Below are 18,441 nucleotides of genomic sequence, written 5' to 3'. Positions count from 1 at the left end.
AGCGGAGGAGGACATGGGATGGGACTGGAGGAGGAGGACATGGGATGGAGGAGGAGGAGGACATGGGATGGAGGAGGAGGAGGACATGGGATGGAAGAGGAGGAGGAGGACATGGGATGGAGGAGGAGGAGGACATGGGATAGCGGAGGAGGACATGGGATGGGACTGGAGGAGGAGGACATGGGATGGAAGAGGAGGAGGAGGACATGGGATGGAGGAGGAGGAGGACATGGGATAGCGGAGGAGGAGGACATGGGATGGGACTGGAGGAGGAGGACATGGGATAGAGGAGGAGGACATGGGATTGGACTAGAGGAGGACATGGGAAAGAGGAGGAGGAGGACATGGGATGGAAGAGGAGGAGGAGGACATGGGATAGAGGAGGAGGACATGGGATGGAAGAGGAGGACATGGGATGGAGGAGGACATGGGATAGAGGAGGAGGAGGAGGAGGACATGGGATGGGACTGGAGGAGGAGGACATGGGATGGAGGAGGAGGACATGGGATGGAGGAGGAGGACATGGGATGGAAGAGGAGGAGGAGGACATGGGATGGAGGAGGAGGAGGACATGGGATAGCGGAGGAGGACATGGGATGGGACTGGAGGAGGAGGACATGGGATGGAGGAGGAGGACATGGGATGGAGGAGGAGGAGGACATGGGATGGGACTGGAGGAGGAGGACATGGGATAGAGGAGGAGGACATGGGATTGGACTAGAGGAGGACATGGGAAAGAGGAGGAGGAGGACATGGGATGGAAGAGGAGGAGGAGGACATGGGATAGAGGAGGAGGACATGGGATGGAAGAGGAGGAGGAGGACATGGGATAGAGGAGGAGGAGGACATGGGATGGAAGAGGAGGAGGAGGACATGGGATAGAGGAGGAGGAGGACATGGGATGGAAGAGGAGGAGGAGGACATGGGATAGAGGAGGAGGACATGGGATGGAAGAGGAGGAGGAGGACATGGGATAGAGGAGGAGGACATGGGATGGAAGAGGAGGAGGAGGACATGGGATGGAGGAGGAGGACATGGGATGGAGGAGGAGGACATGGGATGGAAGAGGAGGAGGAGGACATGGGATAGAGGAGGAGGACATGGGATAGAGGAGGAGGACATGGGATGGAAGAGGAGGAGGAGGACATGGGATAGAGGAGGAGGAGGACATGGGATGGAAGAGGAGGAGGAGGACATGGGATGGAGGAGGAGGACATGGGATAGAGGAGGAGGACATGTGATTGGACTAGAGGAGGACATGGGAAAGAGGAGGAGGACATGGGATGGAAGAGGAGGAGGAGGACATGGGATAGAGGAGGAGGAGGACATGGGATGGAGGAGGAGGAGGAGGACATGGGATGGAGGAGGAGGAGGAGGACATGTGATTGGACTAGAGGAGGACATGGAAAAGAGGAGGAGGAGGACATGGGATAGAGGAGGAGGAGGACATGGGATAGAGGAGGAGGACATGGGATAGAGGAGGAGGAGGAGGACATGGGATAGAGGAGGAGGAGGAGGACATGGGATAGAGGAGGAGGACATGGGATAGAGGAGGAGGACATGGGATAGAGGAGGAGGACATGGGATAGAGGAGGAGGAGGAGGAGGACATGGGATAGAGGAGGAGGAGGACATGGGATAGAGGAGGAGGAGGACATGGGATGGAGGAGGAGGACATGGGACAGAGGAGGAGGACATGGGATGGAAGAGGAGGAGGACATGGGATGGAGGAGGAGGACATGGGACAGAGGAGGAGGACATGGGATGGAAGAGGAGGAGGACATGGGATGGAGGAGGAGGAGGACATGGGATGGAGGAGGAGGAGGACATGGGATGGAGGAGGAGGAGGACATGGGATGGAGGAGGAGGAGGACATGGGATAGAGGAGGAGGACATGGGATAGAGGAGGAGGAGGAGGACATGGGATAGAGGAGGAGGACATGGGATAGAGGAGGAGGAGGACATGGGATAGAGGAGGAGGACATGGGATAGAGGAGGAGGACATGGGATAGAGGAGGAGGAGGACATGGGATAGAGGAGGAGGAGGACATGGGATAGAGGAGGAGGACATGGGATAGAGGAGGAGGACATGGGATGGAAGAGGAGGACATGGGATGGAAGAGGAGGAGGAGGACATGGGATAGAGGAGGAGGACATGGGATAGAGGAGGAGGACATGGGATAGAGGAGGAGGACATGGGATGGAAGAGGAGGACATGGGATGGAAGAGGAGGAGGAGGACATGGGATAGAGGAGGAGGACATGGGATAGAGGAGGAGGACATGGGATGGAAGAGGAGGAGGAGGAGGACATGGGATAGAGGAGGAGGACATGGGATGGAAGAGGAGGAGGAGGACATGGGATAGAGGAGGAGGAGGACATGGGATGGAAGAGGAGGAGGAGGACATGGGATAGAGGAGGAGGACATGGGATAGAGGAGGAGGACATGGGATAGAGGAGGAGGAGGAGGACATGGGATAGAGGAGGAGGAGGAGGAGGACATGGGATAGAGGAGGAGGAGGAGGACACGGGATAGAGGAGGAGGACATGGGATAGAGGAGGAGGAGGACATGGGATAGAGGAGGAGGACATGGGATAGAGGAGGAGGAGGAGGAGGAGGACATGGGATAGAGGAGGAGGAGGAGGACATGGGATGGAGGAGGAGGACATGGGATGGAAGAGGAGGAGGACGACATGGGATGGAAGAGGAGGAGGAGGACATGGGATAGAGGAGGAGGACATGGGATGGAAGAGGAGGAGGAGGACATGGGATAGAGGAGGAGGAGGAGGACATGGGATAGAGGAGGAGGAGGAGGACATGGGATAGAGGAGGATGATATGGGATAGAGGAGGAGGACATGGGATGGAGGAGGACATGGGATGGAGGAGGAGGAGGACATGGGATAGAGGAGGAGGACATGGGATAGAAGAGGAGGACATGGGATAGAGGAGGACATGGGATGGAGGAGGAGGAGGACATGGGATAGAGGAGGAGGACATGGGATAGAGGAGGAGGAGGACATGGGATAGAGGAGGAGGAGGACATGGGATGGAGGAGGAGGAGGACATGGGATAGAGGAGGAGGAGGACATGGGATAGAGGAGGAGGAGGACATGGGATAGAGGAGGAGGAGGAGGACATGGGATAGAGGAGGAGGACATGGGATGGAAGAGGAGGAGGAGGACATGGGATGGAGGAGGAGGAGGACATGGGATAGAAGAGGAGGACATGGGATGGAAGAGGAGGAGGAGGACATGGGATAGAGGAGGAGGAGGAGGACGACATGGGATAGAGGAGGAGGACATGGGATAGAGGAGGAGGACATGTGATAGAGGAGGAGGAGGAGGAGGAGGACATGGGATAGAGGAGGAGGAGGAGGAGGACATGGGATAGAGGAGGAGGAGGAGGAGGACATGGGATAGAGGAGGAGGAGGACATGGGATAGAGGAGGAGGACATGGGATAGAGGAGGAGGACATGGGATAGAGGAGGAGGACATGGGATAGAGGAGGAGGACATGGGATAGAGGAGGAGGACATGGGATAGAGGAGGAGGAGGAGGAGGACATGGGATAGAGGAGGAGGACATGGGATAGAGGAGGAGGAGGAGGACATGGGATAGAGGAGGAGGAGGACATGGGATGGAAGAGGAGGAGGACATGGGATGGAAGAGGAGGAGGAGGACATGGGATAGAGGAGGAGGACATGGGATAGAGGAGGAGGACATGGGATAGAGGAGGAGGACATGGGATAGAGGAGGAGGACATGGGATAGAGGAGGAGGACATGGGATAGAGGAGGAGGAGGACATGGGATAGAGGAGGAGGACATGGGATAGAGGAGGAGGAGGACATGGGATAGAGGAGGAGGACATGGGATAGAGGAGGAGGACATGGGATAGAGGAGGAGGAGGACATGGGATGGAGGAGGAGGAGGACATGGGATAGAGGAGGAGGACATGGGATAGAGGAGGAGGAGGACATGGGATGGAGGAGGAGGAGGACATGGGATAGAGGAGGAGGACATGGGATAGAGGAGGAGGAGGACATGGGATAGAGGAGGAGGACATGGGATAGAGGAGGAGGAGGACATGGGATAGAGGAGGAGGAGGACATGGGATAGAGGAGGAGGACATGGGATGGAGGAGGAGGAGGACATGGGATAGAGGAGGAGGAGGACATGGGATGGAGGAGGACATGGGATAGAGGAGGAGGAGGACATGGGATGGAGGAGGAGGAGGACATGGGATGGAGGAGGAGGAGGACATGGGATAGAGGAGGAGGACATGGGATAGAGGAGGAGGAGGACATGGGATAGAGGAGGAGGAGGACATGGGATAGAGGAGGACATGGGATGGAGGAGGAGGAGGAGGACATGGGATAGAGGAGGACGAGGACATGGGATGGAGGAGGAGGAGGACATGGGATAGAGGAGGAAGAGGACATCGGAAGGGACTGGAGGAGGAGGACATGGGATGGAGGAGGACATGTGATGGGACCGGAGGAGGAGGACATGGGATGGAGGAGGAGGAGGACATGTGATGGGACCGGAGGAGGAGGACATGGGATGGAGGAGGAGGAGGACATGGGATAGAGGAGGACATGGGATAGAGGAGGAGGAGGAGGACATGGGATAGAGGAGGACGAGGACATGGGATGGAGGAGGAGGAGGACATGGGATAGAGGAGGAAGAGGACATCGGAAGGGACTGGAGGAGGAGGACATGGGATGGAGGAGGACATGTGATGGGACCGGAGGAGGAGGACATGGGATGGAGGAGGAGGAGGACATGTGATGGGACCGGAGGAGGAGGACATGGGATGGAGGAGGAGGACATGGGATGGAGGAGGAGGAGGACATGGGATGGAGGAGGACATGGGATGGAGGAGGAGGACATGGGATGGAGGAGGAGGACATGGGATGGGACTGGAGGAGGACATGTGATTGAGGGACGGGACTGGAGAACGAGGAGGACATGGGATGGAGGAGGAGGAGGAGGACATGGGATGGAGGAGGAGAAGGACATGGGATGGAGGAGGAAGAGGAGGAGGACATGGGATAGAGGAGGAGGAGGAGGAATGGAGGAGGAGGACATGGGATGGAGAAGAGGAGGACATGGGATTGGACTCGGTGGGGCGGCCGGATTCGGTGGGACTTCCGATAGCTGCCCTGGGACCCCATAGGAGAGATTTCACCTCACTTCCTGTCTCAATGGCTCCGCCAGGCAGGAAGTGGGAGGAGCTCTATAACAGGAGCACAGACAGAAGTAAACTGGGGCGGGTCTTCCAGAGGGGATTTCCATCTCGCTTCCTGCTGTGACAGGAAGTGATGGGGAATCTCCCCCAATGAGACACACCCCACCCCCCACCCATAACTAGAAAACATTTCTTCTTCTATATAGTGGATCTTGTCGGTGATCGGAGGCGACGGACCTGATTGATGAATCCAATGACTTCTCCTCGGAGCCATGAGGGGTCCAGAGAGCGAATGTCCACCCCATCCAACTCCACCGCCCCCCGGAGGGGGTCATAGAAACGCTCCAACAGAGCCGCAATGGTGGACTTCCCTGAATCACAACACAAACGTTATACAAAGTATTCACTTCCTGGAGATCCCATGCTGGGGCCCCTCCGCAGCTCCTCTGTTCCCAGGGGCCCCATATGAGCACTGTCTGCAGTGTTCCATTTTCTCCTACTCTTCTCTGGGGCCCCCAGCTGTGCATGGTCTGCTCCTTCTCACCCTATGGGCCCCCAGCTGTACACGGTCTGCTCCTCCTCACCCTATGGGCCCCCAGCTGTGCATGGTCTGCTCCTTCTCACCCTATGGGCCCCCAGCTGTACACGGTCTGCTCCTCCTCACCCTATGGGCCCCCAGCTGTGCATGGTCTGCTCCTCCTCACCCTATGGGCCCCCAGCTGTGCATGGTCTGCTCCTGCTATTCCCGGGCCCCAGCTGTGCATGGGTCTGCTCCTCCTCACCCTATGGGCCCCAGCTGTGCATGGTCTGCTCCTCCTTACCCTATGGGCCCCCAGCCATGCACAGTCTGCTCCTGCTATTCCCAGGGCCACAGCTGTGCATGGGTCTGCTCCTCCTCACCCTATGGGCCCCCAGCTGTGCATGGTCTGCTCCTCCTCACCCTATGGGCCCCCAGCTGTGCATGGTCTGCTCCTCCTCACCCTATGGGCCCCCAGCTGTGCATGGTCTGCTCCTCCTCACCCTATGGGCCCCCAGCTGTGCATGGTCTGCTCCTCTTCACCCTATGGGCCCCCAGCTGTGCATGGTCTGCTCCTGCTATTCCCGGGGCCCCAGCTGTGCATGGTCTGCTCCTCCTTACCCTATGGGCCCCTAGCCGTGCATGGTCTGCTCCTGCTATTCCCGGGGCCCCAGCTGTGCATGGTCTGCTCCTCCTCACCCTATGGGCCCCCAGCTGTGCATGGTCTGCTCCTCTTCACCCTATGGGCCCCCAGCTGTGCATGGTCTGCTCCTGCTATTCCCGGGGCCCCAGCTGTGCATGGTCTGCTCCTCCTTACCCTATGGGCCCCTAGCCGTGCATGGTCTGCTCCTGCTATTCCCCGGCCCCAGCTGTGCATGGTCTGCTCCTCCTTACCCTATGGGCCCCAGCTGTGCATGGTCTGCTCCTCCTTACCCTATGGGCCCCTAGCTGTGCACAGTCTGCTCCTGCTATTCCCAGGGCCCCAGCTGTGCACAGTCTGCTCCTGCTATTCCCAGGGCCCCAGCTGTGCACAGTCTGCTCCTGCTATTCCCAGGGCCCCAGCTGTGCCTGGTCTGCTCCTCCCCCCCTTGGACCCCCAGATGTGCACGGTCTGCTCCTGCTATTCCCGGGGCCCCAGCTGTGCCTGATCTCCTCAACTGTGTACTGCCTGCTTATACTGCTCCCCAAGTCCCCCAGCTGTGTACAGTTTGCTCCTAATCCTCCCCGGGGGCCCCGGCTGTGCACTGTCTGCTCATACTAATCCCTGGAGCCCCCTGTCTGCTTTTACTCCCATTGGGGCCCCCAGTCAGCTCCCACTCCCCCCCGGGGGCCCCCCAGCTGTGCACTGTGTACTAATGCCTGGAGCCCCCATATGTGTCCTGTCTGCTTTTACTCCTATTGGGGTCCCCATTTGTGTACTGTCTGCCCCCCCCCCCCCCGCAGCTCCCACTCCTCCCTGGGGCCCGCTCTGTGCTCCACTGAAAGTAAACCGTTTACTATGTATATTATCTCCGATGATCTCGGGGTGACCCCCCCCCCACACGTCCTCTCACCTCCCCCAGACTGTCCCACGATGGCCACCGTCTTCCCGGAGGGGATGTGAAGGTTAAATCCATGAAGGACCTCCTGGCCGGGCCGTGTGGGGTAACTGCAGGAGAGGAAGTCGTGTCATTAATATCAGAAAACACTTTGTAATTATGGGGGGGTCATCCAACACAATCCACTCCGGACCCCCCCCACATGTCTCCGAAGTATAATGACATACCCCGTGATGTATATATACACCCAGTATGGGGGGGGGGGGGGCAGGAGAGGAAGTGTACTCAAAGGTGTATATGGGGTCACAAATGATTTGGGGGGTCACAGATGATTTGGGGGGGTCACACATTACCTAAAGTAGATGTCTCGGGGAGGGTCACAGATGATTTGGGGGGGGGGGGGGTCACACGTTACCTGAAGTAGATGTCTCGGGGAGGGTCACATATGATTTGGGGGGGGTCACAGATGATTTGGGGGGAGGGTCACAGATGATTTGGGGGGGGGGGGTCACATGTTACCTGAAGTAGACGTCTCGGGGAGGGTCACAGATGATTTGGGGGGGTCACAGATGATTTGGGGGGAGGGTCACAGATGATTGGGGGGGGGGGGTCACACGTTACCTGAAGTAGACGTCTCCGGGAGGGTCACAGATGATTTGGGGGGGTCACAGATGATTTGGGGGGGGGTGTCACATGTTACCTGAAGTAGATGTCTTGGGGAGGGTTCCAGATGATTTGGGAGGGGTCACAGATGATTTGGGGGGGTCACAGATGATTGGGGGGGGGGGGGTCACACGTTACCTGAAGTAGACGTCTCGGGGAGGGTCACAGATGATTTGGGGGGGTCACAGATGATTTGGGGGGGTGTCACATGTTACCTGAAGTAGATGTCTCCGGGAGGGTCACAGATGATTTGGGAGGGGTCACAGATGATTTGGGGGAGTCACAGATGATTTGGGGGGGGGTCACACATTACCTGAAGTAGACGTCTCGGGGGAGGGGGGTCACAGATGATTTGGGGGGTCACAGATTTGGGGAGGGTCACAGATGATTTGGGGGGTCACAGATGATTTGGGGGGGGGGGGGGTCACACATTACCTGAAGTAGACGTCTCGGGGGGGGGGGGTCACAGATGATTTGGGGGGTCACAGATGATTTGGGGAGGGTCACAGATGATTTGGGGGGGGGTCACACATTACCTGAAGTAGACGTCTCGGGGGGGGGGGGGGGGGGTCACAGATGATTTGGGGGGTCACAGATGATTTGGGGGGTCACAGATGATTTGGGGGGGTCACACATTACCTGAAGTAGATGTCTCGGAAGTGTATGTCCCCTTTGAAGGTCGGTAGTGTTGAGCCTCCTCTAAGGGGGATCTCCGGCTCCAGACACATGAACTCAAAGACACGCCCCCCAGCGCTGAGACCGCGGACCACCTGACACACAAGAGAGACCCCTATGAGACTCAGCGGAGCGATCAACGGGGGTCTCCAATACAAGGAAACCCATGGAGAATTTTTACAACCAATGTTTCTACACCGATCGCAGGGCAACCGTCACCTCGGTGATTTCCCATTCAGTTTTGGGATCGACACCGAGGGGAATTCTCTTCTCTTCCTGGTTTATGTGACACGCCCATCATCTGGACAGGAAGTGAGGAGAATCGTGAGGGGTTCACCCCTCATTTCCCCTTGCTTCCAAGGGGATTTACCCCAGTTTCTTGGGGCCGCCCCCCCCCCCATTTCCTGTGGGACTGCCCCACATATTTCTTTTGGAGGGGTTACCCTCATTTCCTGTAGGATTTCCCATAATTACTGGGGGACTTACATTAATTTCTTGGGATTTCCCCTCACTGGGGTTCCCTTAATTCTTTGGGGGGATTCATCTAATTTCCTATGGAAATACCCCAGATTTCTGGGGGGTGGTTCCCCTCATTTCCTTCAGCAATTCCCCTCATATGGTGGTGAGCTCCCTTCATTTCTTGTCAGATTTCCAGATTCCTGGAGAATTTACCCCAATTTCTTGAGATTTTCACAAATTTTCTGGGGGATTCCCTTTAATGTCCGGGGGTTCCCCCTCAATCCCTGCAGGATTTTCCCTCGCTTTCAAGGGGATCCCCCCATTTCCTGTGGGACTTCCTCACATTTTTTTTGGGGGGGGGGGTAATTACTGGGGTACTTACTCCAAAGTTCTTGGGATTTCCCCTCACTTCATGTGAGATTTCTCCTCATATTTTTAGGGATCCCCTTTTTTGTAGGATTTCCCCTCACTTTCTGTGGTATTTTAACTCATATTTTGGGACTTCCCTCTTTTCCTGGGGGGGGGGGATTTATCCTAAAGTCTTTGGATTTCCCCCAATTCCTTGGGGGTTCATCTCATTTCCTATGGAAATTTTCCAGATTTCTGGGGATTTCCCCCCTCCTTTTTTTGAGGGTTCCCCTCATTTCCTGTGGGGTGCCGCCTCTGCCCAGGACTGAAGAAAAGCCTTCTGAATGGAGTTGGAATTTAATGATCCCGACATTCACTTCCACTTTCCCCCAGGGTTTTTCCTCTCATATTGTGGGGGGGGGGGGTCCACTAATTTCCCCAATATTCTATGGGGATTGCCCTCATTTCTTGGGGGGATTTCCCCATTTTATGTAGGACTTCCCCCAATTACTGGGGGATTTCCCCTCAATTCATGTAGGATTTCCCTAATTTGCCCTCATGCCTCTCGCATTTGGGGGGTCACAGATACTGACCCTTCCCCCACTCCGCCCAGGACTGAAGAAAAGCCTTCTGACTGGAGTTGGAATGTACTTGAACCTTCTCAGGCGTTTCCCCAGTCAGTTCCTGTTGGATTTCCCCTCATATTGTGGGGGGTTCCCCTCATTTCCTGTCAGATTTCCAGATTCCTCTGGGATCTACCCTAATTTCTGGGGATTTCCACTCAGTTCCGGGGGGATTATTCCCTTTATTTCTTGTGGGATTTCCTCCAATTGCTTCAGGTTCCCCTCATTTCCTTTAGGATTTCCTCTAGATTGTAGGGGGTTTCCCCTCATTTCTTGCCCCCCCCCCCCCATTTCCTGTGGGACTCCCCCCTCCCCAATTAATGGCGGATGTACTCTAACTTCTTAGGATTCCTGGAAGGTTTTCCTAATTTTTTGGGGGTTCCCCCCCCATCTTCTGTGGCATTTCCCCATACTTTGTGTGGGACTTCTCGTGATTTGAGGGGTTCCCCCATTTTTAGGATTTCCCCCCTCACTTTCTGTGGGATTTCAACTCATTATTTGGAATTTCCGCCAATTCCTGGGAGGATTTACTCGAAATTCTTTGGGTATTTTCCCTAAATTCCTGTGGAAATTCCCCAGCTTCCCCAACCCAAGACAGCTTATCCGACACTCCACAATCCAGCAGACACGACCCATTGGATTTCCCCCAGAATAATGGGGGAGGGGGGGGATTTCCCTCATCTTCTGCGAATTTCCACTCATTTCCTGGGGGTCGCCCCCACATTATCTGGGGATTTCCCCTTACTTCCTGTACAATTTTCCCTTATTCCCCCCCCCCCTCCATCTCCTTCTGACACCCCTCAAAGAGACAGGACTGAAGAAAAGCCTTCTGACTGGAGTTGGACTTTATTATACACAACATTTACTTTTTTAGGGGGTTCCCCCCCCCCCCATTTCCTGTGGAATTTCCCGTCATTCTGCCCCTGATATCTGTGGGCTTTACCCCAATTTCTTGGGATTTTCACTCAATTCCGGGGGGATTCCCTTAATTTCTTGTGGGATTTCCTCCAATTGCTTCGGGTTCCCCTCATTTCCTGGGGGACTGCCCCACATATTTTTGGGGAGGGTTCCCATCATTTCCGCTCGGATTTCCCCCAATTACTGAGGGATTTCCATAATTTCTTGGGAATCTTTTCGGTGGGATTTCCCCTCATGTGTCTCCCATTTGGGGGTCACAGATACCGACCCTTCCCCCCACTCCGCCCAGGACTGAAGAAAAGCCTTCTGACTGGAGTTGGACTTTAATGATCCCAACATTCACTTCCACTTTCTGGCGTCACTCACCTGGCCGAACAGAACCGACATGTTGGCCATGGACCTGAGGGAGAGGAAAAAGGAAGAATCAGGGGGAATGTTCTACAAATACGACCCCCCAATTCCCGGCCGGAGAACTGACCTCTGCACAGTCTGAGACGCCACCAGGAAGGACATGAGATCCCCGGCTGAGAGCTCGTTCCCGGCCATCAGAGACCCGCCGGCAAAGATGGTTCCCAGGACAATACCTAAAGAGAAAACCCGGGAAATCACAGACCTCAGGGAGGGAGAGAGGAGCCTGGGAACCAAACACGGGGGATACACAGCAGAGCAAACCCCACACACAACCTTACACAGGGTATACACCCCCCACATACAACCTTACACGGGGTATACACACCCCCCACATACAACCTTACACAGGGTATACACACCCCCCCCCCACACACACACACAACCTTACACGGGGTACACACCCCCCCCCCCCACACACACAACCTTACACAGGGTATACACCCCCACACACAACCTTACACGGGGTATACACACCCCCCACATACAACCTTACACGGGGTATACACACCCCCCACATACAACCTTACACGGGGTATACACACCACACACACACAACCTTACACAGGGTATACACACACCCCCCCCCCCCCACACACACACACAACCTTACACATGGGATATACTATATATAAAGCATTATATGGAGACAGAGAGGGAAGCGCTGGCATATTATTTACAGTTCAGGGCGACGTTGGAGAGTCCCTGGAAAAATGCGATCCCGATCCCCAGAACCTCATTCATCTGAGCCGATCGATCCACTTCCATGGAGTACAACCTGGGGACAAGATTTCACTTTACATTCCAGAGACATCACACACACAGTATACAGAGGCCTGGTCTAGGTCGGGAGGGGCCCAGTAGGAGACGGCTCCACCCTACAGACAGGAGGCCTGGTCTAGGAGGTCGGGAGGGTCCCAGGTGGAGATGGCCCCACCCTAGAGACGGGAGGCCTGGTCTAGGAGGTTCGGGAGGGTCCCAGGAGGAGACGGCTCCACCCAACAGACAGGAGGCCTGGTCTAGGAGGTCGGGAGGGTCCCAGGTGGAGACATCTCCACCCAACAGACAGGAGGCCTGGTCTAGGAGGTCGGGAGGGTCCCAGGAGGAGACGGCTCCACCCTACAGACGGGAGGCCTGCTCTAGGAGGTCGGGAGGGTCCCAGGTGGAGACGGCTCCATCCTACAGACAGGAGGCCTGGTCTAGGAAGTCAGCAGGGTCCCAGGAGGAGACGGCTCCATCCTACAGACAGGAGGCCTGGTCTAGGAGGTCGGGAGGGTCCCAGATGGAGACGGCTCCGCCCTACAGATGGGAGGCCTGGTCTAGGAGGTCGGGAGGGTCCCAGGTGGAGACGGCTCCACCCTACAGACGGGAGGCCTGGTCTAGGAGGTCGGGAGGGTCCCAGATGGAGACGGCTCCACCCTAGAGACAGGAGGCCTGGTCTAGGAGGTCGGGAGGGTCCCAGGTGGAGACGGCTCCACCCTACAGACAGGAGGCCTGGTCTAGGAGGTCGGGAGGGTCCCAGGTGGAGACGGCTCCATCCTAGAGATAGGAGGCCTGGTCTAGGAGGTCGGGAGGGTCCCAGGTGGAGACGGCTCCACCCTACAGACGGGAGGCCTGGTCTAGGAGGTCGGGAGGGTCCCAGGTGGAGACGGCTACAGACGGGAGGCCTGGTCTAGGAGGTCAGGAGGGTCCCAGGTGGAGACGGCTCCACCCTACAGACGGGAGAGGCCTGGTCTAGGAGGGTCCCAGGTGGAGACAGCTCCACCCTACAGACGGGAGGCCTGGTCTAGGAGGTCGGGAGGGTCCCAGGTGGAGACGGCTCCACCCTACAGACGGGAGGCCTGGTCTAGGAGGTTGGGAGGGTCCCAGATGGAGACGGCTCCACCCTAGAGACAGGAGGCCTGGTCTAGGAGGTCGGGAGGGTCCCAGGTGGAGACGGCTCCATCCTAGAGATAGGAGGCCTGGTCTAGGAGGTCGGGAGGGTCCCAGGTGGAGACGGCTCCACCCTACAGACAGGAGGCCTGGTCTAGGAGGTCGGGAGGGTCCCAGGTGGAGACGGCTCCATCCTAGAGATAGGAGGCCTGGTCTAGGAGGTCGGGAGGGTCCCAGGTGGAGACGGCTCCACCCTACAGACGGGAGGCCTGGTCTAGGAGGGTCCCAGGTGGAGACGGCTACAGACGGGAGGCCTGGTCTAGGAGGTCAGGAGGGTCCCAGGTGGAGACGGCTCCACCCTACAGACGGGAGAGGCCTGGTCTAGGAGGGTCCCAGGTGGAGACAGCTCCACCCTACAGACGGGAGGCCTGGTCTAGGAGGTCAGGAGGGTCCCAGGTGGAGACGGCTTCACCCTAGAGACAGGAGAGGCCTGGTCTAGGAGGTCGGGAGGGTCCCAGGAGGAGACGGCTCCACCCTACAGACGGGAGAGGCCTGGTCTAGGATGTCGGGAGGGTCCCAGGTGGAGACAGCTCCACCCTACAGACGGGAGGCCTGGTCTAGGAGGTCAGGAGGGTCCCAGGTGGAGACGGCTCCACCCTACAGACAGGAGGCCTGGTCTATTTATTTATTTATTTATTACTATTTATTTGGGAAGCGCGCATATACCACCGGTCGGTGGTGCCAAAGCGCTTTGTGACAAAATAGCCTGGATGTTCTGGCGTGGGGAGCATAAATAAAAGAGAAGGGAGAAAAAAAAAAAAAAGAAATCAGCGAAGAAAAATTGGCCTAGGATTGGAATGCTTGGCAGAATAGCCAGGTCTTCAGCTTCTTCCTGAACGCATATAGGCTTCGGGAGATGCGAATGTTAAGCGGGATTTGGTTCCAGAGAGTCGCCCCCGCGGAGCCAATCCGTTTTCCTCCTATAGAAATTAGCCTGTCAGTATTGCCAATGAGTAGAGCTTTGTCGGCTGAGCGAAGACAGCGTCTAGGTATATAGTGTGGAGTCAGATCTGATAGGAACTGTGGGCCCAGCTGGTGGTGGCCCCTGTAGATCAGACAGAGGATTTTAAAATCGACCCGTTTTGTAACAGGGAGCCAGTGAAGTTCTTTGAGCACGGGGCTGATATGGTCTTGCTTTTGGAGATTGTAGATAAGCCTGGCTGCTTGATTCTGCACCAGCTGCAGTTTCTTAGACCATTTCATTGGAATGCCTAGTAGGACTCCATTTGAAAAGTCAAGGCGAGAAATAATTAGTGCCTGGACTAAGTCTTTCCTCTGGTCTTGGGTCAGGAGATGTTTTGCCTTGCGGATAAGTCGTAGAAAATGGGAGGCTCTCGAAACCGATTGTCTAACCTGGGGAATCATACTTAGTTTTTCGTCCAGGATAACCCCCAGGACCGTCACCTTATCTTTCGGATTAGGTGTCAAGCCCAACTCAGTGGGCCAATTTTGAAGAAAGTCATTCTTGCCTTTTCCAACTATCATGACCTCCGTTTTGTTACCATTGAGGCACAGTTTGTTGATGGTCATCCAGTGGTAAATGTCTTGCAGACAATTGGCCAATCTTAAGGGCATGTCAGGGTAAGTTAGATCATCGGCTACCAACTGGACGTCGTCCGCGTACAAATGGAACCAGAGACCATGTTTAGCAATAATATCGGGTAAAGGCCTAAGATAAATGTTGAAGAGAATGGGGGACAGGGCTGATCCCTGAGGGACCCCATTCTCCACTGTGGTAATCGGGGATAGAAAAGAGCCCATCTTAACTTGGTGGGTGCGAGCGGTTAAAAAATCACGGAACCAAGCAAGGGCGGTATCTCCCAGCCCGAAAGAGGACTCGAGTCTGGATAGCAGGATGGAGTGATCCACGGTGTCAAAGGCTGCAGACAGGTCGAGCAGCACCAGGGCTGCCGACCCGCCCTCATCCACCACGTTAAGGAGCTTCTCTCGGGTGGACAAAGCTACCAGCGCGGTTCCCCTCCCAGGGCGGAAGCCCGACTGTAGATCATGGAAGAGCAGGCCATCCTCACAATGAGTTTGGAGCTGGAGAAGAGCCACTCTTTCGATAACTCTAGCTAAAAAATGAGAAGCTGAAATGGGTCAGAAGTTGTTAGTGTCGGTCGACTCCAAGCCGGCTTTTTTTAGAAGTGGAGTCAGAAAGCCGTGTTTTAGAGTTGTTGGAACAATCCCATATTGGAGTGAACGGTTGACTAGGTAGCGTAAATCATCAATAATGGTGTGTAAGTTCTCCTGGATGAGCCAAGCAGGGCAGACTTCTCCGGGGTAGTAAGTAGTTTTTAATTTCAAAATCAAGGCTTCCAGGTCGTGGGTCTTTACCAATTCTAAACTAAAAAGTTTTTTTGGGCAGTGATTCGTGTTAAGAGGGGCTTGAGTGGGGAGGCCTGAAGAGTTGTTGGCGCATTGCGTGAGGAGTCTTGATACTTTGCTCGAGAATCCCAACGAGATGTTGTTACATAGCTCTTGGGATGGCACAATGTGTGGCTGGAATCTTTTAGGGGCACAAAGTTCCTTCATAACTTTGAACAATTCAGATTGCTTGTTTGCGTTCCTAATCTGTGTCTGGAGGAACGTTCGTTTTGCTGAACGAATACTTTTAGCATAGCTTTTACTAACAATTTTATATGCCGCAAGATCTTTGGTAGATCTGGTTTTAAGCCATTTTCTTTCTTGACGACGGCAGATGGTTTTATTGAGATGGAGAGAATCGTTATACCAGGGTCTAGATTTTGTAAGTCTAGGTCTGTTTTTATGGATAGTCAGAGGAGCTAGGATGTTAAGTGTAGTAGTTAGTTTTTGTTCGAATAGAGAAATAGCCTTTTCCAGCGAGTTTGTGTCCCGTTCTGAGTCGTCCAGCGTGGCTTCTTTGCGGTCCAGGCGGGTTGACAAAACGTGCTGTTTTTGATAAGTTCGGGAAAATGAATTTGTGGTAATCTTTTTCAGATTTCGACTAGGGGGGCCTGAAGTCATTGGTTTTTTTGACATAGGGGAGCGTGGGACAAATTCGGGAAATTTGCAGCTCACCATTTTATGGTCAGACCAGGGGATGTCGGTGATAGTAAGATCCTCATAGGCGCAGTTTAATGTGAATAAGACGTCGAGCTGATGGCCTTTGTTATGTGTGGGTCCATTGACGAGTTGGGAAAAACCAAGTTCCGTCATATCCTGTAGAAGGAGGTTGGCGTTGGAGGCCGAGGGACATTCCAGCCAATAGTTTAGATCGCCTTGGACTATAATCCTGTCGGCCAGGGTTAGTGCCTGTAGAATGTAGGCATTGAAGTCTGCAATAAAAGTGGCATCTCCTAAACCTGGAGGGTGGTAAATGGTAAGGAGGAGGACACTGTTGTTGTTATCGATCAGGCATTGGGTAGCCAGCGCTTCAAAGGAGGAAGCATAGGGGATGGACAGTTCGGTACATGCAATGGATTGGTCGAAAATGACTGCGACCCCACCACCCCTGCGGGAGCCTGGGCGGTTTTTAGTGATAATGTTGTAACCCTCTGGTAGCATGTCATCCAAAAGGGCCGGGTAGTCGGCTTTGAACCATGTTTCGGTGATGGATATAATATGAGGATGCAACCGAGAAACTAAAGATTCTATGTCGTGTCGGTTTTTCCCGGCTGATCGTACGTTAAGGTGTGCTAGATGTAAGAGATCGACTGATTTTGGGGTGACTCTCTGGTTACTTGTTTGTGCCGTAGTGGGGCATTTAACTTTCCCTATGCCTTCAGAGGCACAGAGGGTGGAGATGTGCAAGGGTAGTAGGGTCATGTGATTATTCAACAATCGTAGTTGACTAAAGTCATAATGCAATTTACCTTTGTGTATCTTGGTTACGCAACAGGATGGTGGATGTAAGTCCTGGCAAGGTGCCCCGAGGGCAGTATAAGCAGTATAGTGGGCTGAAGGCTGTACCGGCTCTAGGAGGTCGGGAGGGTCCCAGGTGGAGACGGCTCCACCCTACAGACGGGAGGCCTGGTCTAGGAGGTCGGGAGGGTCCCAGGTGGAGATGTCTCCACCCTACAGACAGGAGGCCTGGTCTAGGAGGTCGGGAGGGTCCCAGGTGGAGACAGCTCCATCCTACAGACGGGAGGCCTGGTCTAGGTCGGGAGGGTCCCAGGTGGAGATGGCTCCACCCTAGAGACAGGAGGCCTGGTCTAGGAGGTGGGGAGGGTCCCAGGTGGAGACGGCTTCACCCTACAGACGGGAGGCCTGGTCTAGGAGGTCGGGAGGGTCCCAGGTGGAGACGGCTTCACCCTACAGACGGGAGGCCTGGTCTAGGTCGGGAGGGTCCCAGGTGGAGACGGCTCCACCCTACAGATGGGAGGCCTGGTCTAGGAGGTCAGGAAGGTCCCAGGTGGAGACGGCTTCACCCTACAGACGGGAGGCCTGGTCTAGGAGGTCAGGAGGGTCCCAGGTGGAGACGGCTCCACCCTACAGACGGGAGGGCCTGGTCTAGGAGGTCGGGAGGGTCCCAGGAGGAGACGGCTCCACCCTAAAGACGGGAGGCATGGTGTAGGAGGTCGGGAGGGTCCCAGGTGGAGACGGTTCCACCCTACAGACGGGAGGCCTGGTCTAGGAGGTCGGGAGGGTCCCAGGTGGAGACGGCTCCACCCTACAGACGGGAGGCCTGGTCTAGGGAGTCGGGAGGGTCCCAGGTGGAGACGACTCCACCCTACAGACGGGAGGCCTGGTCTAGGAGGTCGGGAGGGTCCCAGGAGGAGACGGCTCCAGCCTACAGACAGGAGGCCTGGTCTAGGAGGTTCGGGAGGGTCCCAGGTGGAGACGGCTCCACCCTACAGGCGGGAGGCCTGGTCTAGGAGGTCGGGAGGGTCCCAGTAGGAGACCCTCAGCTGTCTCCTCATTGGTGGAGACAGCAGTGGACACCATTGGCTCCCGCTGCCGTCAATCAAAGTCAGTAAGCAAATGAGGAGAGAGGGGGGGCGGGGCCGTGGACACACAGAGCATCAGCTCGGCTTGGGTTGGTTGTTATGGGGGCACTCAGCAGAAGGGAGGGGCCCGAGAAGAGGAGGATCGGCCGCACCTACAAATCCTGTGACTGGTAACTTTTATATTGGGGCACTTACCTGTCTGGGGATCCAGCGGTGTCCTCCCCCCCCGAGACGATTCTTCAATCCGATCTCGGGGGCTGG

At 55.6% G+C, this 18,441-nt stretch overlaps 1 protein-coding gene across 1 annotated transcript in view; it reads right to left on the bottom strand.

The window, feature by feature from the left end:
- The window catches only part of ABCB8 (ATP binding cassette subfamily B member 8), a 79,853-nt gene that overhangs the window by 9,924 nt on the left and 51,488 nt on the right, over nt 1-18,441 (bottom strand). The window contains exons 8-13 of the mRNA XM_040355420.1: nt 12,019-12,116; nt 11,409-11,514; nt 11,297-11,330; nt 8,547-8,677; nt 7,260-7,354; nt 5,427-5,560 (exon numbers count right to left, since the gene is read on the bottom strand). Of these exons, the coding sequence (XP_040211354.1) occupies nt 5,427-5,560; nt 7,260-7,354; nt 8,547-8,677; nt 11,297-11,330; nt 11,409-11,514; nt 12,019-12,116 (598 nt within the window). The remainder of the gene's footprint in view (nt 1-5,426; nt 5,561-7,259; nt 7,355-8,546; nt 8,678-11,296; nt 11,331-11,408; nt 11,515-12,018; nt 12,117-18,441) is intronic.

Source organism: Rana temporaria, chromosome 5, assembly GCF_905171775.1.
Source record: "Rana temporaria chromosome 5, aRanTem1.1, whole genome shotgun sequence".
NCBI classification, from domain to species: Eukaryota; Metazoa; Chordata; class Amphibia; order Anura; family Ranidae; genus Rana; species Rana temporaria.
This window is presented reverse-complemented; position numbering and strand designations above follow the sequence as displayed.